The sequence below is a fragment of the Cavia porcellus genome, unplaced genomic scaffold (genome assembly GCF_034190915.1).
Source record: "Cavia porcellus strain 051 isolate PalLab524CR breed Dunkin Hartley unplaced genomic scaffold, mCavPor4.1 scaffold_18, whole genome shotgun sequence".
NCBI classification, from domain to species: Eukaryota; Metazoa; Chordata; class Mammalia; order Rodentia; family Caviidae; genus Cavia; species Cavia porcellus.
Window position 1 is genome coordinate 27,679,850 of NW_026947501.1, and position 22,662 is coordinate 27,702,511.

The 22,662-nt window shown below is 42.8% G+C and overlaps 1 protein-coding gene and 1 long non-coding RNA gene across 2 annotated transcripts in view; one reads left to right on the forward strand and one right to left on the reverse strand.

The window, feature by feature from the left end:
* On the forward strand, window positions 1-21,997 carry Actg2 (actin gamma 2, smooth muscle). Its single transcript, XM_003468990.3, has 9 exons — window positions 1-165; window positions 7,966-8,127; window positions 9,139-9,267; window positions 13,525-13,635; window positions 13,903-13,987; window positions 16,022-16,183; window positions 17,816-18,007; window positions 19,088-19,269; window positions 21,778-21,997. Exons 2-9 carry the CDS (start codon window positions 8,002-8,004, stop codon window positions 21,919-21,921), a joined length of 1,131 nt encoding a protein of 376 aa, XP_003469038.1. The 5' UTR covers window positions 1-165; window positions 7,966-8,001; the 3' UTR covers window positions 21,922-21,997.
* Window positions 12,959-22,662, reverse strand: part of LOC134471306 (uncharacterized) — a 15,074-nt gene continuing 5,370 nt past the window's right edge. The window contains exon 2 of the long non-coding RNA XR_010040674.1: window positions 12,959-13,251. This is a non-coding gene — a long non-coding RNA (uncharacterized LOC134471306). The remainder of the gene's footprint in view (window positions 13,252-22,662) is intronic.

Below are 22,662 nucleotides of genomic sequence, written 5' to 3' on the forward strand. Positions count from 1 at the left end.
TGAAAAAACCACCTTATATGGTAATATTGCTAACACACCGTCAGCTGGCCTTTTTAGGGACTCTGTTTAAAGAAGATCCGCCTCTGGGGTTTTATATTGCTCTGGTATTTCTGCCGAAGACATAGCAGCCCTCAGTCCCCGAGAGGAGGACCTCTCATACCCTTGGTGAGTACTACATGCCTTCTGCGACTTCTTCCTTTCTGGGGCTGCCTGGCCTCCTGGGTGTTGGGGACGCCTCCAGATTGGCCTGGCTTCTGTGATGCTGGCCCAAGTCATGTGTCAAGGCCCTTGGCGGCAGCAGAGCCTGCAAGCACATTGCTGCCTGCCTGGAAAAAGCCTTTCTGGCCAGGGAGCATCCTGGGGCAGGAACAGTTTAAAATCATGCTCCCTCCTCTCAGGCCAGAAGGTAACTGGGATGTGGTGCCTACGATCTCTATTGCCCTGCTCACTCAGCTGTCCTGTGTCATGGTTAGAATATCTGGGACGCTATCTTAGGGGAGGAGATATTTGGCAGAAAAACAGCTTCTCAAACTACATGAGCAAAACCACTGGCAATCCTGGTGTTTGTGAGATGTTCGTGCTGGCAATAGGATGGCATTTGCTTCAGTTCCCATTGGATTTCTCTGTCCTCTGACTTGTGCTTAGCTGAAGTGAATGGAGAATTTTCTCAGTCTACAAATGCTCTAGAGTTACTATAGGATGAGGAAAAGGACTGAGGTAGAGACAACAGTCCTGTAACATCATTAAGTTTTTGGACTATGAGGAATTTGGGAGACAGCTAATTGATTGTCCTTTGGTAAGGACAGTAAAGCCCAGAATAATGGAGCAACTTATTCATAAGACTTAGATCCAGCTGTGAAATCACCTGCCAAGGTTATCATCCCTGGCTCCCCAAAACACACACATGTAGGCAAGCCATGTACCAAGAATCAAGAGGAATTGAGACAGAAGAGCCACTTCCACTTTCATGATCAGAATCCACTAGTGTCTCTTAACAGTTGAAGCAGGCTGGTGTCATGGTACAGGACCTTAGAGGAAAATAGCCTGGCTACGGAAACTATAGAATGAACTCAATTTTCTCATCTCTAAAATGGAATAATTTTAACAGGATCTACTGGTAGCTCTGTTGTAAAGATCAAATATATGAAATACAGCAATTATCTCATGTGGCCAGGGCCTAGGCCTGAGTTATCAAGCTTTAAGAATCGGGGCTGGGGATTTAGCTCAGTGGCATAAGCACCTGCCTTGCAAGTGTGCAGTTGTGAGTTCGATCCCTGGTACTGATAAAAACGAAAAAAGACAAAAAAAAAAAAAAAAAACAAAAACAAAAAAAACCTTTAAGAATCACCTTGAAGGCTTGCTAAAATGCAGATGGCCTTATACCTATACCCAACCCACATTCTAATTCAGTAGGCTGGGGGAGGAGACAATAATTTGCATTCCTTAGAAGTCTTAGAGGATCAGATGAGGCTGAGGCTGCTGGCCTGGGAACACACATTGCATACTATTGAATGTATGTGTTACTTCGAGACTAGCTTTTGAGTTGAAAAGAGGCAGAGATGGATAGTGCTGGAGAACCTATGAACAGGTGAGACGACACATAAGGCTTGCGAAACTGGCATGGGCAGTTTGACATCAGGACCTCTCTTCCTTCCCTTTGTCCTCCCCGCTGCCCCCCCCCCCCGCATTTACTGAGCACTTACTCTATGTAAGGCATTGTTCCTGGGAGAAGGTGTAGGAGCTTCTGCCACCACTGAAAGACAGGGATAAGAACCATGGATTGTGTGAAAGGGAAAAAACCAGGAAAAGCTGGCTATTACCTGGGAAGGTTTCCTGAAATAAGGGGTACCTGAGTCACCTCTTAGAGGAGGGTAGTCCAGTGAAGAGGAAGCAAGTTCTTCAGGACTATAAGTGGCTTAGCTCCATGGAATTTAGATCACAAACAAGAAGCAGGAAGAGCCAAGTTCAGAGGTACAGGTAGGAACCGTCCCTTACTATTTGTGTGCTAAAATCCTGACTGAGTAATGGGGCACCTTGGAAAAGTTTAACCTACAGGGTGGCAGCGAGAGATGTGTATTGTGAAGATGCTGCCTTGGCAGCTGTGAGGTGAGAGCAGGACTGCAGTGTGCAGGAGCCTTGAGCGTCAGTAGCACAGAGGCAGGATTATGCAGGGCCGGGAGGGAGGGTGTGGGTGTGGTGATTGTCCGAGGATAATCTCAGGTAGAAGCCAGGGATGAGGATGACAGTTCTAGTAGTATGCTTTGAGATTAGGAGGTGAGGGGAGCAGAGGTGCACATAAACACACAACAGGTGGTTGGCTATGTAAGTCTGAAAAACTCAACTAGAGTGGGATTAGAATTTTCCACTGTGTTGTTTTGCATGAAATAACTTCTCTTTCCCAGCTTTTCTGATCATATGTGTATTAGCTTTCCACCACTATAACAAAATACCTGAGATAAGTAACTTATAAAGAGAAAGGTTTATTTTACCTCTCAGTTTTGGAGTTTCCAGGCCATGATCACTTGGGCATATTGCTTTGGGCTTGTCATAGCAAATTATGGCAAGAGCATATGCAGAGCAAAATTGCTCACCTCACAAGCCAGGGTTCAAAAGAGAGGCCAGAGGTCCACATTCTCCGTCAAGAGCACACCTCTAATAACCTAGAGATTTCCTCCTAGGCCCACCTTCTAAAGTCCTGCCTCCTCCTCATTATACCCCTCTGGGGACCAAACCTTTAACACATAGGCCTTTGGGGAACATTCGATGTCCCAGAGACAGACAGACAGACAGAAAGACAGACAGATGGATATTGCAGATAACAGGCAGATAGGGTTGAGGATTCAGCTCAGTGGTTTAAGAACCTGCTTGGCAAGTGCAAGTTTGTGAGTTTTATTCCCAGTACCAAAAAACAAAACAAGACAAAATAGTAAGCAGATAAACAGGTGTTTTATGTCATTCAAAGCTCTTGCCCAATATTACATCCTTAACTAGTGTTAGAAATTCCACCATCCAGAGGCTTTCCTTTTAGAGCTAAAACTTTCTACTAAAATGAAATATGTTTGGGAACTGGCAGTAATTCAAACTTTAGTAGCTCTTGATTTTGTGAAACAGATCATGTAACGTCTTCCAACCTAACAAGCTCCATCCTGGGAATAAGATTTAACAGAAAAGAAAAATATTAGTAAGTAGTTTTTTGTAGTCCTTTACAACAGTGGTTGACAAATATTTTCTGTAGAGGCTCAGACAGTAAATTTTATAGGTCTTGCAAGCCTGAAGATCTGTCACAATTACTTTCAAATTTGCTATTGTAACAGAAGTAGCCATAAACAATATGGAAATGTATGGCATTTCTGTGTTCCAATATACCTTATACTTGTAGACACTAAAGCTGAATTTCCTTTAGCTTTCAGCGGCCATAGGCTATTCCTTCTCTACTGCTTTTTTTCCCCAACCCTTTAAAAATCATCCTTAGTTTGTAGGTTTCACAAAAATAGGCCTGAGTTTGCCTACTTTGATTTACAATTTATACAGCATTTTCATATCCATTATTTCATTTGACCCACTCTCTCGTGAGATGGCTGTATCCCATTTTATAGCCAAGCAGGCGAGGAAGTGCTGCAGGAAAGGTGTGCCAGGAGGGAGGGTAAAGGCGAAGAAAGGAAAAGTGGGGGGACATCTGTAGGCAAATTTGTCCCATGAGGATAGGGGAGAGGGTGAGACGTTGCACCTCTGTCTTCCCACTGGCTTGAGGGTGGCCAGGGAGATGGTTGAGTGAGCAAATTATTTGCACTCATTATGTCTGGTTTCTGGCTACCTCTGGCGGAGAAATAATCAAAGCTGCGTTTCTAACTCCATGAGATCCTCAATGAAGCCCAGATGTGGTACATGCTGGAAGTGCCAGAAAAATTCCTCAGCTTCCCATGAGTGCAAAGCGGTTGTGACCCCAGGAAACCACAGTGACTTTGGCTCCAGTTCAGCTGACTTGCTTTGAGACTAGCCACAAATTACCAGAAAGAGCTGAGGATGGTTTAGAGTTTCTCCTGGCAGACACACTGCAGGAGTCTGAGTGCATGACAGAGCCCCTCTCCCTGGGCCAGCAGGGCCACGGTGGCTCCAGGCTGCCAGCTCTCACCTGCTTTCCCTGCCCCCGCTCCTCTTTTGGTTCTGCTTCAGAGAAGCATGTCTGAAGCACCTGAAGTGCCACGGAAGGGTGATGTTGACAGCGTGAGGTCACTGTGCAGCTTGTCTAAGCAGCCGTGCCGTTTGGGAAACAAAGTCCAAGCCTCTGAATCTTTCTGTGTAGGGCAATATCAGGAGGGACACCAGGGGGTTCACTGAAAAGCCAGAGGGGCTTGGACTGTGAATCACAGCTGAGAGAGGCCTGCTAAGGGGACCCAGAACAGGAGAGCCACAGGCATGCAACTTTGCCTCCTGGCTGCCTGCTCGGGAGGCAGACCACCTGCTAGAACAGGGTTTGCTGTCCTCCTTGTGAGACTGTGCCTGTGCAGATGCAAATCAAGCATTGGGAGGCCCAGGTCTGGGAGGGGCCGCTAGGTGGCGGGACTGTCACCTGATGTTTACTGAGCACCTAATGGGTGCTAAGCACTGGGTTAAGTGCTAATGCTGTCAATGTCCATTCAGACAGGGTCCTGGCAAAGTTGGAGCTCAGAGTTGCACGGAAAGGAAAGGACACAGACCCTTTTGTTTTAGGCTTTTTGCTGCCAACAGCTCCAGAGAAACAGGCAGTAGCAAAAATACCAAACATGGAGAAGTTATGACAGTTTCACTGAATGATGAGGAAGGCACAAGCAAGCTCGAGATTTGGACCTGTCCTGGGTCTGTGCCACGCCTGGCTCCCAGCCTTGTCAGGCAAGGAGGTCTCTGGCTGAGTCCTTCAATTTCTTTGAGACTTAGTTCCATAATATATAATACAGAATTCCAAACAGCTTCTTTCAGGGCTGTTGTGAGGATTAAACAGATGCCACTATATATGTGAAAGACTACAGTTTTTAAAATTAAAAATACATTTCTACAAACACTGAACAAACTATGAACATAAGTTGCAGCAAAGTGAGTTGCACCGTTTTTATCCCGTTATATATTTTGCCTTTTCCATTGTACAGAGGGATCAACATACTCATTCAGTGTCCTTCTTGATATTAAGATTCTTTCCAATTTTGGTAACTTGTTTTATTGTTTTGGTCTGGTTGTTTGTTTGTTTGTTGAGACAAAGTCTCTTTATGTAACTCACGTAGTCCAGGCTGACCTTGAACTCATTATGTAGCCCAAGCTGTTATCAGATTTGTAGCGATCCTCCTGCCTCAGCTCCCAAATACTGGGATTACAATTATGTGTCCCCATGTCCAGCTTCAATTTTGATCATTTTTTTTTTTGTTTTATTTTTAGCTTTTTGAGACAGGGTCTCACTTTGTAGTCTAGGCTGGTTTTCAATTCACTGTGTAGCCCAGGCTGGCCTCAAATTCTTAGTAATTCTCCTGCCTCAGCTTAGTGAGTGCTGGGATTACAGGCATGCCCTGCCATACCCGGCCCAATTTTGGTCATTTTAAACAAAATTACGGTAAAGATGCTCTTGGTCATTTCATTTCCATTATTTTATGACTCATCTTCCAGGTTGCCTACTCATGACAGGATGACACTCATGCGTTAATTAACACCTTTTGGTGACACTAATTTATCCAGTTACAAGTATGCCTTCAGGTGTTATTGCTTAGCTATGTGTTTATCCATAGAGACACTCTGTTCTGAGCCCCTGTGGGCCAGGTTAGAGAGATAGAACCAATTTCCTAAGCTGTGGGATATTCTGAGGACCAACAGGACAGAAGAAAAGCTGAGTTTAAGAAGTTTCAGCAAGTTTCTCTCCTACTGTGAGCCTTGCTTTAAATATAACTGGGAGGCGCTTCTTTTTAGAGCTAACAAGCCTCTGCCCACCAAGGCTTTGTCTTGCTGAGCGTGTATTTGCAGGCCTGTCACTGTCTCCTTTGCTGTCTAGCTGCAGCAGAAGGCCATCTGGGTTTTCATAGCATTTTTCCTCCTCTTCAAGGCAAAACCATGTTCTGAATGACATTTCTCAGGGTGCCCAGTGGCTCAGGCCGTGGAGCATGCGTGACGCTGCCTTAGCCTTCCCAGACGCCTTCTCTTTCCTGTCTCACATCTCTCTTTTCTCAGTCTCTCTGCCTGATCCCACTTCCCCTGAGTCCTACCGGGGGGTCCCATCTAGGAGACCTCCTGAGGTTCCACGGCTTCTGCTTCATCACCAAGGGTTGAGAATTGCCAGATGCTGTCTATAACTCACAAGAAAAGAAAGGGAGGGGAGGGAGGAGTACAGCAGATATTGAAAAACTTAATTCCTTCATTATACTGCGTCCCGCCTGGTTCAGCTCTCAGCATTGGAAGGGAGAACTCTCCATGTTTTGCATTTGTCAAGGCAGAGGCTTAGCGAGCCCATCTTCACATTCCCTCCTTTCTGGTCTTCTCTGCTACCCTTTCCTCTTCGAGGTGCCTTTCCCTGTACTGTAGTTCATCAATAACTCCTGTGTCGTTTCTTTTTTTGCCGTTGATGTTTTATTCTATGAACTATAGGTGAGTACAGTCTCCTTGTGAAAGGTGAGACCATTACAGAGCTAACCCAGCAGCTCTTCCCCCAGTCCCTCCCCACGCCCTGAAATACTCATGGTGACCAGTCCATAAGGTGTCCTTTCAGAAGTTCTTGTTCTGCAATTATACCCACAAGTTGAAAATCATGAAAAGCACCTGATAATGTTTCATGCTTTTAAAAGCAGTCACATAAGTGGTTTTATGCTGGTACATTCTGTTCTGCAATTTGCTGCTCTCACTCAACAGAATGGTCTAAAAATCTACCCATGTTTATCCATATAGTCCCCATCTTGCTCTTCACATAGCGACAGCACAGTATCCTGTTATTTGGAGATTTGGGTAGTTCCGAATTGTGCATGTGTGTTTCCCTAAAGAGAATCAGTTTCCCCACACATTCACCAACACCTATTACAAAGCTTTGAATCTGAACAATATGATAGGTGGAAGGTACTGTCATATAATTTGCTTTCCTCTGATAACTAGTGAAGCTAAGCACCTTTTGTTGAGTATTTTCATTTCCTTTCCTCTACTCCCAAAGTCTTTATTTTCCTTTCCTTTTATTTATTTATTTATTTGAGATGATTCTCACTATGTAGTCCAGGCTGACCTTGAACTCACAACTTCCCTACCTAGGCCTCTCCATTGCAGAGATTACAGATGTGTGCTAATATATCCAGCTCAGCTACTTACTTTCTTGTGATCTGTAAGAGTTTTTAAAATAATAATCCTTTGTTAGTTATACTGCAAATTTCTCAACTCCTAACCCTCGAGTCTTTTAGGGATTCTTTCCATTGGATGAAAACTTTATATCCATCTCAACTCTTTGAAAGGAGGTATTAGCTTGGCAGAACTACCATATCACAGACTGGGTCCTTTAATAAAAGAAACTTATGTTCTTGTAGTTCTGCAGAGTAGAAATCCAAGATCAAAGTGTCCTGAGCCTGTCTCCTTGGCTTATAGATAGCTCATTCTTATTGTGTCTTCATATGGCTCACCCTGCAGTGGATCTGTGTCCTGTGGAAGTGGTTATATTGAATACCAGCTATATTGAACTAACGACCTCATTTTAATTTGATTATCCACTTTCAAGACCATATCTCCAAATACAATCATATTCTGAGATACTGGAGGTTAGGATTTACATATATGCATTTGACAGGTGGTCACAATTCAATCCATAACAGCAGGGTAGAGGAAAGAGGCCAGCTTTCAGGGAGTGGGAAGCTAGGTTACACTGTCCCTTCTGGAACTAGAACATGGTTGCAGGGGAGGTCGGGCCCCAAAGTCAAGAAGACTGTACCCGGCTTGATTGGAGAAGTCGCTGACTAGTTCTCTTTTCTATTTCCCAAGGTGCTCCAGCCCCCAGTTCACTCAGCCACACTCATCATGTGTGAAGAAGAAACCACTGCACTTGTGTGTGACAATGGCTCTGGCCTGTGCAAGGCAGGCTTCGCAGGAGATGATGCCCCCCGGGCTGTCTTTCCCTCCATCGTAGGCCGCCCTCGCCACCAGGTGTGTGCTCATCTGGCCCTGAGTTTTGACACTAGGAGCCACCTTGCAGAAACTGTGTGGATAGGTCTCTGTCTCTGTCTTTCTGTCTCTGTCTCTCTCCATGCATGTCTGTCTGTATGTATTTATTCTGGGGCAAAGGATGCTGTTTTCTTTTTCTTTTCTTTTCTTTTTTACTGTTGTTTTCTGATTAACTGATAAAGCAGGATTTTAAAAATAGAAACATCTCAGGCCAAAACCAATATCCAGCAGGCATCCAACAATGTATTATGATGTCTGGATTATATTTGAGTGTTGCTAGGTTTGGAAGAATTAATATACTTGCAATTTTAAAATACCCTGGCCTTTAAGAAATTTGCATTTTGTGAAAATACACATACAACTTAAGATCATAGGCCACGATAGACCCAAAATTTTTCACAGGAACACAACAGATGGAAGGGTTAGATGTGAATGGGGTTTGGGAAAGGGAAAATATCATGGGAAAACAGAGACCTGTAGCGCAGAGGGCTTCAGCATGTGAGAAAATAGCACAATCAGGATTGGGAGTTGGGTTAGTATAAGCAAAGAGAATTTAAGGCGGTCAAGTAGAAGTCCATTCTCTCTCTCTCTCTCTCTCTCTCTCTCTCTCTCTCTCTGTCTCTGTTTCTCTCTCTCTGTCTCTATGTTTCTGTCTCTCTCTCACTCTGTGTGTGAGTGTGTGTGTGTGTGTGTGTGTGTGTGTGTGTGTGTGTGTAAAATAAGGTGAGGAGGAAAAGTGATGGGTTTTGATTTCTTTCAGAAAACAACGTTGTCTTAGGAGACAGAGCAGCCCACAAGCAGTCTTCCACTTCCTCTTCCTGCCATTTCCATTCTCACCCGTGTCTACCCACCCTTATACCTGCTTTCTTGTTTTTGCATCAGGAAGGTTCCTCTCCCCTTCCTCTTCCTCCATCAGAGAATTCCAATGTGTGAATCCCTCCGTGCGGAGCCTTAAGGTCCATTCACTCCTCTTTGCTCTCTCTTGCTTTGCAGGGTGTAATGGTGGGAATGGGCCAGAAGGACAGCTACGTGGGGGATGAGGCCCAGAGCAAGCGAGGGATCCTAACTCTCAAGTATCCCATTGAACATGGCATCATCACCAACTGGGATGACATGGAGAAGGTACTGGAAACCCCCACCATCTCATTGTAGTGCTAATACATCGTCATGACCCTTGTATCCCTTTGTCCTGTCAACTCTTCCTCAAAAATATTTCTCGTATGTTTCCTTCCTCTCTCCAGAACCACTGCTCCGACCTAGGCTTCCAGCCTCTCTCCCGAACTACATTGCCGTGGTTTCTGCTGGTTTCTTTATCTTTTGCTCTCACTTACCCAGTTAATTCTCGATCCTGCTACAAAACTTCACTTTCTAAAAACATCTGCTCATGTCCCTCACACACTCTGGCACCTTTAGTAGACCCTCACTGACAACATAGGTTCCTACCTTTCTGTAGTGGCATCTGGGGACCTGGCCATGCTTTGTACCTAGCTTCCTCCTCTCACCCAGCATTCACTCTGGCTGGTGCTCACGCTCATTTAAAATGCTAACACTGCCTCCAGAGAGATGAACAACCCTTTTCATTTCCCTGTTATAGCTTCAGCTAGATGCACTGATGCTATATTATGATGATGATTCTCTAATGAAGCTTTTTTCTTCTTCTTTTTCTTCCTCTTCTTCTTCTTCTTCTTCTTCTTTTCTCTTTCTTTTTTCAGTAATCCCAACACATTTGTACTGAGCTACATGCCTGACTGTTTAAAAACACTTTTTTAAAAGAAAATTTTGTAACAGGGTCTTGCTAAGTCTCTAAGCTTCCCAGGCTGAGCATAAACTTGGGATCCTCTGACCTGAGCCCTGGGATTATAGGTGTGTATAGTCATGCCTGACTTTCTAAAAGCTTTTTTGTGTAATAAAATGTGTGTGTGTGTAGGGGGAAGGTTAAATGGAAGCATTTGTGCTTTCAAAGTCATTTGCACAAAATGCTAACAAAGTTCTGATAAATTCTCCTGATAGCTGACCAAGAGTTCTTGTTTCTAGTATGACTATTTTCTGAAATATAATAGAGAGCTTATTGAGCAGACTACAATTGGAAATGAAGAGTGTTGAGTTTAGATCTGTAATTCACTTACAGTTTTCTCAAAATATAAATGGTGGATGGAAGATTAGCGTAAAAGATACGATAGCTTTCACACTATTCACACAATGGAGTGGGAAGGATCACAGGCACTAAAGTCAGAAGAGAGGTCTGGGTGCAAATCCCATGCTGTAAGTCTTAGTTTCCTCATTTAGGAAGTGGAGATAAAAATATTTTCTTCATTAGGTTTCTTTGGAGATTGAGTTAGGTAAATAATTAGTATAATCTCAAAGTGTGAATTAGTGCTCAAAAATGATACATGTTTGTCTTGGTTATTTTTCTCTCATTGCTGCGACAAAATACCTGATGCCTCAAATCAAAGAAGAAAAGGTTTATTTAGCTCACAGTTTGTCAAGGTTTCAGCCCATAATCAGCTGGCTCCAAGGCAGGGTGGCTTGGCACAGGGGCAACACTTCAAGAAGACAACAATAGCCAGAGCAAAAGGAGGGAAGAGAGCCTCTTTTCCTTCCTTATATCCTACACAGGCCACCACTCCCACTCCAGGGCTAGTGTAGCTCTCACAAAATCTCCCTGCCTCCTCCTGCACAGGATGAGGATGTTTACAAAGCAAGGGCCCTGGCTCCTGTTGAGTGCCTTAAACTTCTGAACTTCTCAAGTTGATGCAATGTATCAACCATAACAATATGATACATAAGAAACAATAGTTTTTCACCATAGTAGCAATATGTCAACTCTTTAAAGAAAAACTGAATAGGGTAAAGGTGTCAGATCTCCTCCAAATAACTAACACTAATTGCCATTCCAATAAAAATTATGCAAAATAACCAATAAGTATGCTCAGAGAAATAGCAAAATTATGAGAAAATGAGTAAGAAAAATTATGAAGAAAGGCTTGCTATATCCAAATGCTAAAATATTGCTGGGTATGGTGGTACAGGCCTGTAATAAGAGCCTGAGAGGCTGAGGCAGGAGCATCACTGAGAATTCAAGGCCATCGTGGGCTACAGAGTGAGTTCAAGGCCAGCCTACACTACATAGTAAGACCCTATCTCAAAAAAAAAAAAAAAACACCAAACCAAAACAAAACAAAAACAGACCCTACAGTATAAGTCATAAAAATTAAAACAATCTCCTATCAACACAAAGATAACAAGGAAGTATATGATGAATGGAACTTTTAACACTTGAGGGGAAAAGGATTATTTCAATGAATTATTCTAAATAGCTGATTAGTTATTTGGTATGTGTTGGGAGAGGAAATTTCCACTACTTCTCTCATACTATTTCACATCAATTAAATATAAAGATTCAAAAATATAATAAAATAAATGCAAGCAGTTAATCAGACTTCTGGTTAAAGTAGTATTAAGAAAAAAGTAATATTTGACTTAAAAATCAGAACTTCTATTATGTCTAAAATAAATTTAGCCAGGCACAGTGGCACACACCTGTAAATTTCCACTACGCAGGAGGTTGAGGCAGGAAGATCACAAGTTTGATCCAGTCCGAACATCTTAGTGAGACCGTATGTCAAAATAAAAAATAAGAGAGGCTGGAGATGTAGCTCAGTAGAGTGCCCTTGGGTTCATTAGCAGTGCCACCAAAAAATAATAATAATAAAGTCAAGCAGCATACTGTAAAAATGTTAAAAGTGTATTTAATGATTAATATAACAAGTCAATATAAATTGATAATAAAAAATACAAAGTATTCTACAAAAAACATAGGACATATACATATAACTGCCAAATGGAAATTTAAAAAGTGCTAAAAACAGATTTTAAAAGTCAAAGTAAAACACTGGGAAGCACTTTTTTTTCTTGTCTTTTTGAGACAGGATTTCACTATGCAGTTCAGGCTGGCCCTGAACTCACTTTATAGCCCAGACGGACCTCAAACTCACAACAATCCTCCTGCCTCAGCCTCCCTGAGTTCTGGGATTACGGGAATGCACCATGGGAAGCACATTTTAAGGAACATTCTACCATCTCATTCAGGCCAGGTTCCTCTTTCATTCTCCTGTGAAACTTTACAGTCCAGAGACTCTGCTTGTACCATTTCCTCTGCCTCATGTTCTTCCAGCCCCTGGAGATCTTTGTTTTTAGGCTCATTCAGATTCCCTAGATGATTCACTCACAGTGTGGCTCGTGTCTTTGTATTTGTCTTTGTGACTCTCATTCCTCTAGACTTTGAAACTAAATCTGAGTGTCAGGTCTAATTCTCATTTACCTTTATCATTCTCAGCACCAGCCCAAAGTCCATAAAATATAAGGGTCTGATGGGCTCGAATGACTTTGAGCTCCACCTCTGAAGCAACCCGCACCCCATGTCTCGGACACTTTGCCAAATTCCTCTGAAATGAAGACTCTTGTTTGGTTTTCCTGAATCACTAAAGAGGGAAATGGATACAGGAGAGAGAAATAATCTCCTTAAAGCACTAGTTCTCAACGGCGATGGTTTGTCCTCCCGGGGAACATTTGATAATTCTGGAGACATTTTTGATCATCACAGTGGGACAGGTACTACTAACATGTAGTGAGTGGAGCCCAGGATTGCTAAATGTTTTATAATGCACAGGTCTGCCCCCTGCAACATGGCATTATCCAGCCTAAAATGCTCCAGGACTGAGCTTACGAAGCTCCCAAGTACCAGCTTGGTTAGTAAATAGTGAAAAATGGAACCCAAGCATACTGTATCTGTCGGATTCCCAGCAGGAGAGAGTACATTCACTTTTTTTTTTAATAGTGATTAAATGGGAGCTCTTACATCCCTAATACCAAACATAGGAGGCAGGGGAGGGTGAAGTATTGCTGGAGCTCTTGGAGAACTGGAGCTCTAGAAGAAAAAGCACCCCACAGGATCTGTGTTCAGGGAGGACTGTTCCACTGCCAGAAATGCCCTGATCTCTTTTGGTCTCCCTGTATGTGTTCTCTGCTGATATTGTCCATCCACCAACCATAGCCAGAAGCCAGAAAGCAACGATGAAATACACCTGGTTCCCCTTGAGCACAAAGCTGCAGGAAAAAGAGAAAGAAGAGGGAAGGTCAGATGGAAATAATCAACATAGAGAAAATATTAGCCCCAGGTCTGGCCTGGTTGAGGCCCTTTTGGGAAAGAATATACCCTCTAAATGTCAACCAAAACTATCCAGGGCTGACCGTTGTGTTCTTCAGACCCAGCCCCATTCTGTGCAGGTGGGGCTGCACTCCCCCAGCATGGGCAGGTCAGGCAGAGTCTCCCAGCCCACTGGGAGCCTACAGGGTTCTTCTGGCTTTTGTCTCAACCAGATCTGGCACCACTCCTTCTACAATGAGCTGCGGGTAGCACCAGAAGAACACCCCACCCTGCTCACGGAGGCCCCACTAAATCCCAAGGCCAACAGGGAGAAGATGACCCAGGTAAGATCCAGGAAGACTTCAGCACTGGCCCGAGAATGCAGCATGGATGCCCAGCCAGACACTGTCTGCCCATCGTGTGTCAATGAAACAGAATTTTTCAGGACCTGTTATATACATGGTCACGCCAGGCCCTATGGGAAGTGGGAATAAGAGAAACAAGTTCCAGATTGGCATAGTCCCCGCTCTTAGTAAGATTACAAACCATTCTGTAGGCCAAGAGGTACTGTGGTCTTTGCCACACCACCCTTTGTTCTTCATTCTTTTCAGATCATGTTTGAAACTTTCAACGTTCCTGCTATGTATGTTGCCATTCAAGCTGTGCTCTCCCTCTATGCCTCTGGCCGCACCACAGGTGAGGGACCCTGGAATTCATTCCTTTTCTGACTTCAGGGGAAGTAGGGACAAGCTGGGCTTCTGCACAGTTTTCTGCCCAGAAGAATCAAAGGGCAAGTACAGGGGAATTGTTATGTGCTGCACACATGACTAAAACTAACAAACACCCTCCCCCACAAATAAAAGCTCAGGGGAAAATCTTGCTTAGGGATGACAAAGGTGGATGCTTATGGGGAATGCTGGCTTTGAGACTACTTCATATGGTTGGAAGAATTGATCTGAACAAAGCACATCTAGTATAGCCTTTATCCTCCTTCCACTGGCCAGGGTTATTCCCTCACACTAGTCTTTCCAGGATCTTATATACATACCCTATGATACTACAATGTTTCTGCCTCACAAATCAGCAACAGTAGATCCTGTGATAATGGATGTGCCAGCAGACAGCCTTGCTACACACAGAAGGATGCTCAGGAAACAGAACCTCAGCGTAAAACGATCCTTAATAGGGACTCAACAGCTTCCATAAACACTGTTCAAACATTCATTCATCATGTATTTCTTGACTTACCCATTCATTTCATCCATCAAATACTTTCCATTGCTCTCTATGATATGCCAAACCCCGTACCAGGCCATGGGCATACACTGACAAAATAGATCCTGCCATTTTGCAGCTAACAGTTTGGTGGGGGAGAGACAAAAATAAAAAATTATCTCACCACAGGTGGTAAAGACAGAGAGAAGGAAACATATGGCATACACAGTGTTCTATCCTGAGCTTTGTGCTTGATTTCATGGTGTAAACATGCTTCCCGGACACCTGATAGTCACTGGGTGATGGTTTCATTATTTACTTATTCTACCATTTGTCTGTTGATAGACACTTAGATTATCTCTGCTTTTTGTTATAAAATATGCTATGATGACAATTCTTATACAGTTAATTTACTGGCTTCTGAGTATGTATTTTGCATCTGAACCAGTTCATGTCTAAAGCTTTCTTAGTTGATTCCTCTGAATCTTCTAAATATAAAGCCATATCATCTGCAAGTGATGGTAATTCTGCTTTCTTTTGGTAATAATTCTTATTATTTTTCTTTTCTGTCTTAGTATGTTGGCTAGATCATACGGACACTATTCAATCACAATGGTGATATTTTAATGTTTCCTTACTAATTATGATGTGATTATTGAATCAACAGGGATTTCTTAAGTTGAGAAATCTTACTTCTTTTCATGGTTTACTAAAAATTTGGTTTTTTGGCTCTGTTTTGTTTTGTAGTCCAGCTTTGAACTACTATGTAATCTAGCCTGGTCTCCAACTCACAGCACTCACAGCAATCTCCCTCCCTCAGCCTCCCAGATTCTGGGACTATAGGTCATGCCGCTGCACCCAGCTACAGAAAATTTTGAGTAGATAGTAATAATCTTTTTCAAATTGGCTATTTTTCATAGCTATTTTAGACTCAACATTCCATACATGTTAGTTTGACTCCTAACAGGTTTTTAAAATATCCAGTCTCACTTTTTTTTTCTGTTTTGTTTTGTTTTTTGACACCAGGAATCAAACATACAACCTCATACTTACCACGTAAGCACTTCAGCCCTTGAGCTAAATCTCCAGGTCTATCCAGTCTCACTTAAAAGAATGTACAGTCTGGATTTAATACAAATTGACAAATGTACATTACCATGAATGTGTTTCAAGGAATCTAAGAAAAGGAGACATTTTCTTGCCTTTCAGAAGTTTACAGTCTCACCTGGGATGAAAAGATTTTTCACACACACACACACACACACACACACACACACTACACACACACATTCACACTATGATGATTGTCATGCCGAGTAAATTATCTTAACTACCTAATTATCTTAACTACTAAACATACAAATTTTTTAGTATATTGTCTTGGTACATTGGCAACCTCAATGTACTAACTACTAAACTACTTAACTACTTGACTAATACTTCTTAACTACTAATCCTAGAAACAAGTGAAAGTCAAAATGAAGTTTTTGAAGACTTTTTGCTCTCTGCCTATAGGCATTGTCCTGGATTCAGGGGATGGTGTCACCCACAATGTCCCCATCTATGAGGGCTATGCTCTGCCCCATGCCATCATGCGCCTTGACCTGGCTGGCCGCGATCTCACGGACTACCTCATGAAGATCCTCACAGAGAGAGGCTATTCCTTTGTGACCACAGGTATTCAGCCCCTGTCTTGATTCTTACTTGAACTCAGAGCCAGATCTGGCCTAGAAACAAAGAAAATGTCAGAACTGATGGAATTCCCTGATCCTGTATTCTCAAACTGTCTTAGGGTAGACTGAGAGACCACAGCTAGAGCTGTGTGTTTGGATAAGACCAGTAAGGGAAGCCTTACTGAAGCAGGAAAGTGCCCAAGTCACCCCAGAGAGAGGGACAAAGGTGAGATCTAGTTGCTCTAAGCAGCACTTGACTGACCCCTCCTTTAGCCCTTTCTCTCCTTATCCAGAGGAGAGTTCCCTCCTTGCCCAGAGGTCTGCTGCTGCCTCTGTTCATCCCTCCGGGACCAGTAGTTTTGACAAGGCTAAATGGGAATAAAGATCTGGTGCATTGCATTACCTAAGGGTGCCTCTTTTGTGTCTGAGGATGTATAGAAAGGCTTTCTCTGGGCCTTGTTGCATGCCATTGGAGTTTATATTTGTAATCCCGTGGAAAAGTTATTGCATTCTAGTGTCTTAAGTCCAATCTACCACTTCCAGTGCAACTCATGGTGCAAATAAAGACACAAATACATATCTATAATGGTGGAGAGCCAAGAGAATCCTAAGTCCAGTTAGAATAATGACTATCTGGAACAAAGGCCTCGACCCAGGTCTGAACTCAGTTTTTATTAATTTATGAAGAGAGTTGTGGTTTAGGGATGAGTGACTGTAAGAATGGTAGGCAGTACATGAATGCTGTGAGATGAGCTAAGCAGGAGGCAAAATAGCACCTCGGTAATACTCAGAGAGAGATATGCAGATATAATAATCTACATAACACAGTTTGAAGGAGTATCTTGTGTTTTGGGGTCGGGTGGGCTTTAGCTTTGATGTTCAATCTTCATGCCTTACGACATCATAAATTCTTTCTTGAGCCTTAGTCTAGCTTCAATCTAGCCAACAAAATGGTGTCTCTGTCACCTGGCCTAGTTTATACGTGCTACTTGGGAGCTGTAGGTGAGGTATCACTGACCTGTTGTATTGCTTTAAAGACTATACATCAGCACTTGGATTAAACCCATTTGCATTGCTTAAAGCCAACTGAGGGGATAAAGAAATATCCTAGCCAGCTCTGTAGATATCAATACATGGAAACAGTCTAGGTTTAGTGAAAATGGAGACAAATACTCTTTCATGGAGAGCCATCCTGGTGGTCCTCCACAAGAACAAATGGAATAAAACACAACTGAAATTCTGAGCAGAGAGGATCATGTGGCCCACCATGCAAGAGAAGTTTTTAGGAAGATGCTTTTAGAATCTGTTAGAGTTACAAAGTCTGAGACTGTGTCTAAAAATGTGAGCTGTTAGCCCATGGGAATTTGTTGGGACTGAGAAGGGAAAGCAAGAGAAATGCAAAGTTTTACTTGGGAATCAAGCCTTTTAACTCCTGCTTTAGAAAGAAAAGTAGAAAATTAGCATGGGATAGAGTGACCCTTGCCCCTCTTCAGGGCAGTTCTGTCATCATCTTAAGACTGCAGCCAAAGTAGTTGTAAAAAAAAAATGTAAAGAAAAGAAAGGTTTCATGGAGATAACAACAGTACAACCAAACTAGGGAGCTGAATATCCACTTTGTCATTTCTGCTCCTTCCAGCTGAGCGAGAAATTGTGCGAGACATCAAGGAGAAGTTGTGCTATGTGGCCCTGGATTTTGAGAATGAGATGGCCACAGCAGCCTCCTCTTCCTCCCTGGAGAAGAGCTATGAGCTGCCAGACGGGCAGGTCATCACCATTGGCAATGAGCGCTTCCGCTGCCCCGAGACCCTTTTCCAGCCTTCTTTCATTGGTGAGCTGTGGCCCGCAAGACCTGGGGATGGGTCTAGGGGGTGGAGGGTAGTTAGGGGGTGGTGAGTTATAGAAAGAAACACCAGGCATCATGAACACTTTGCTTATAGTGATATATCCCATATTTTACCAGGAAGGGATAAAACTATATACCAAACAATACAATGAGATGAACTCTACTTTAAATGAGTGAGAAAACCAAGGTAAAAGATAGAGAATATAACATGGAACCAAGATTATGGTTGATCCACTACATGGAATCATTTAGAATTTAGGTCATAGAGATCACACATATAGTAATAAAGAAGGTTGGTTTGGGGGTCACACTTGTTTTGTTTTGTGGTACTAGAGATGGAATCCAAGGTCTTTCCACTGAGCCATAGTCCCAACCCTTTTTTATTTCTTAATTTCAAGTGAGGGCTTGCTAAATTGCTAAGTTTCTGAGCCTGGGTTCAAACTTGCATTCCTCCTTCCTTAATCTCCGGAAGTACAGGTGTATACCATCGTACCTGGCTTTCAGACTTGGCTTTAACTCTTGATTTTGTCCTTTCAAGCCCTGTCTTCTTGGACTTGTTATCTTGTTCAAACTGTTGTTTTCTCATCTATAAAACAGAGATAATGATAGTACCTACCAGATAGTATTAAATCTACCTATATTTCAATGAGAAGAAAATGGGGAATGGCTGCTCATGGGTGTGGTGTTTGTTTGGGAGCATTAAAAATGTTCTAAAATGCATTGTGGTAATGGCCACACAACTCTGGATATACTATAAACTACTGAAGCTACTTTTATGTTACATGAATTATATCTCAAATCTGTGAAAAGAAGATATAGATAGATAAAAATGTTTCATTAGAAACATGCTTTGAGGAATGGTGTGAAAGATTAGAGGCGGGGGAAGTGGACCAAAGACAGGGCCATGACCAGTTAGGGGGTCTGATTTTATGATCTAGTTGAGAGGCTGATTAAGGATCTGAAATAAGGCACTTGCAATAAGAGAAGAGGGATCACATGAAGGTGTAAAGCTATGTGTATTTATGAAGTAGATGGGTGTTGACCAGTTACTGTAATCTCCACTAGGCATGGAGTCTGCTGGAATTCATGAGACAACCTACAATTCTATCATGAAATGTGACATTGACATCCGTAAGGATTTGTATGCCAATAATGTCCTCTCTGGGGGCACCACCATGTACCCTGGCATTGCCGACAGGATGCAAAAGGAGATCACAGCCCTGGCCCCCAGTACCATGAAGATCAAGGTGACTCTGAGCCCTAGTTTCCTTTTCCTGTTCTTTGTTCAAAGACCTGCTGCCTTAGTTATTTTTCTCATTGCTGACACAGACACCAATGCCCAAAGTGAAAGGAGGAAAGATTTATTTAGCTCACAGTTTACAGAGGTTTCAGCCCAAAGGTGACTGACTCTGAGGCAGGGTGGCATGACAGATAGGCATCGCAGAGGAGAAACAGTTCATGGTGAGCAGAAGTAGCAAAGCAACAAGGGTCAGCCACAAGTCTTTCGATCCCTTATATTTTATCCAGGTTACTTAGGATGGGTAGCACTCATGCCCTTAATTGTTGTGCCCTTGATCCTAACATTGCACCAAGAATCTATCCCAGCACTCTAGATGTGGCAACCTCTGAAAAATCCCTACCTATGACTGCATGAGGCTTTGGGGGGACATCTAGACAGAAGTCAAACACCTGCCTACCCAGGGATGCTCCTGGGCCTGGTATTTTGGTGGTTTCTGGGTTTTAGCTTCAGCCAGGTCTGCAGTCAATTTCATCTTGGAGGATTAGTGTTCAGGTACTGATGGCTAGAGATGTAGCCACATGGATGTTATATAAGAAGGGGATGAAAGAATATTGAAGGGGTTGATGCAGAAAGCCGAAGGAGGGAAATACCATAGGTAGAAAGAAAAGAAGGAGGCAACACTACAGGGTTTTTACCCTTTAGAAAGAACCCTGCGGTTACTCCAGAGTAAGACAGTGACAGTTCCAAAGAGGAAATTGAATGGGTGACCAGAAGGCCAGCTGCCATTTCAAACTCCCAGAGACATTTTTTGATCACTGTACAGCCTCAGATCTGCTGTTCAACTTAACTGCAGCCTTCCCCACACTGTGTTTTAACAGGGTCCATTGTCTCATGGGCTATAGCCGGATACCTGCCTACAACTTCTGCTGTGCCTTTGGTTTTCAAGTAATTATGAAAACTTCTTGGGGCTTCTGGGAATCTTCTTGCCAACTTCCATGACAAGAGTTAAGACTATAAATAAAACATTAGTAGAAAGTTACAAAGTTTCACAACAAAGCTGGTCTCTGAGGATTAGGCCTGTGTGAAGATGCATACTCCATCAGTGTTCTGAGACTTTTCAGAAAGGAAGGCTGACCCAGGCTTTCCTCCTGCCGAGCATACGTTGTGTGTCACAGGATAGCAGAGTGTACTATCAGAAAACTAGTGAAAGCCTACAAGTTTTTCTAACCTAGAGAAATAGCCTACTTAGCAAGGCTGCTCATGGAAGCACAGTGCCAAGCGTGGGGCGAGAGCTTTTTACCAGGACCACATGTTAAGATACCATACCTAGCCTCACCTTCAGATCTGGTTCAATAGATCTGAGGTTACCCCTTCACCTACACTGATAAACAATCACCAATGACTGGATACATTTCTGAATCCATCAGCTTCTGCCCTGTACCAGCATTCATGGAATGAGGAAGAGGAAAAGCACTCCAGGCAGGAGAAATAGAGTGAGCAGAGGTATTAAGACCCCTAGCCAAATTGGACAGCAAAATTTAGGGCAGGAATTAGAGAAGAGGAGGCAAGCTTTGAGGGCATGGAAGAAGAGATTTGGGGTAGGGTTGGAGTGGAGATTTAGGATCATCAGTCTAAGACAAGCCACAGTTGTACAATTTAGACTTCCCAGAAGTTAAACCAGTCCTTTTCTTAGTGACTGTGCATTCCCAGTCCTTGAAAAACCTGAATAATAAGATATCTTTTAAACATTCTACTTATTCTACAATTCCATGATCCCTGCAATTTAGGGACTATGTAAAGATTTTAAGAAGACTACAGACAATCGAGTTAGTCTCTGGTTTGCTCTAGCACTGGATTCTTAAGCTCTTCAGAAACTAGGAATGTTGAACATGGTGGCACATGCCTGTAATCCCAGTGCTCAGGAGGTTAAGACAGGAGGATTGCTATGAGTTCAAGGCCAACCTGAGCTACATAGTGAGTTCAAGAGCCTGAACTACATATTGAGACCTTATCTTGCAAAAAATATATAGGAAATTAGTTGAAGCGTCAAGGATTCCATTTAAATAACATCTAATGTTACTGGACATGATAACCAATTTTTAAAGGTTCAGCTCAAGACAGCTCAACACAAAGGTGCAAGACAACATGCCTGACTACATAAGCACATTTCAAGCCCTAGTTTGTGTCATGGCCACCAACATCGCAATGGACAAGAATAACACATGGCCTAGCCAAAAACTTTGATCACAAGTAATATGTTCTTCCCAGGGAAGAGTGAAGGAAGGGCGAGAGGATGATGATTTTTGGACAGTAATCTAGTCTGCCACAATGTTTATGCTGTTCATTTCTGACCATGGTGACTGCCCTTTCTTGAAACAGTCTGACAAGAGGATAAAATTATTTCTGGTCCTACTTCTTTATTCTTTTTTAGGGGAGAGGGTGAATACATGGCACCCACGTTCTCTGCCTATACTCTTGGAGACTGATGATCATCTTGTACATTTGCTCTTTGCAGATTATTGCTCCCCCAGAGCGGAAGTACTCAGTCTGGATTGGAGGCTCCATTCTGGCCTCTCTCTCCACCTTCCAGCAAATGTGGATCAGCAAGCCTGAGTACGATGAAGCAGGCCCCTCCATTGTCCACAGGAAGTGCTTCTAAAGTCAGAATGAGTTCTCTGAGGATCCCTTTGAGGCCGCTATTACCAGTCATGAAGCATTAAAATCTGCAAGACTTACTTCTCTGTTGAGGTCTTCTTTTCCCAGGCTTTTATGCACACAATGCTACGAGCTTTTCACACGTTATTTCTAATTCATACAGTGTCCCTTTGGGATAGTAACTCTATTATCCCCATATTACAAATGAGGAAAATGAGGCTCAGGGAAGTTTAGGTCTTGAAGATCTCAGAGAAGCAAGATTAAAATTCAAGTGTACCTGATACCAATGCTAGTACTTCTTTTACTTTACCAGTTTGTCTTTTTTTCTTGAACATGAGTAATAAAAGATGACAACTAGATAACTCTTAGGGAGTTAAGCAATCTAGACTTTCACAGATGTAAGGGTGATACCCTAAAGAACATGAAATCAGTCTGGGGATATAGCTCGGAAGCATAAGCACCTGCCTGGAAAGTGCAAGGTCCTAAGTTTGATTCCCAGTACTAAAAAAAAAGAAAAAGAAAAAGCACATGAACTCAAGGCTCACAAGATGCAACATAAGTGGCTCAAATACAATAGTACTTAGGCAAAGTACTTAGGTCATAATAGGCTTAAGAGCTCTCTGAGGTTCTTTGTCACTGAAGATCAGGTCGTATTTTGCCCCTAAACTAATCAAGGAAATAGTAGTACCCTTAAGAACACTTTCTTTCCCTTTCCCTCTGCCCCTCCTCTTCCTCCTGCTCTGTC

Bases quoted from the DNA above. Each gene is read 5' to 3' on its own strand.
- Actg2 (XM_003468990.3), top strand. From the start codon at position 8,002: ATGTGTGAAGAAGAAACCACTGCACTTGTGTGTGACAATGGCTCTGGC. The intron at 8,128-9,138 runs GTGTGTGCTCAT...CTTGCTTTGCAG, and splicing joins TAGGCCGCCCTCGCCACCAG to GGTGTAATGGTGGGAATGGG. The intron at 13,636-13,902 runs GTAAGATCCAGG...CATTCTTTTCAG, and splicing joins ACAGGGAGAAGATGACCCAG to ATCATGTTTGAAACTTTCAA.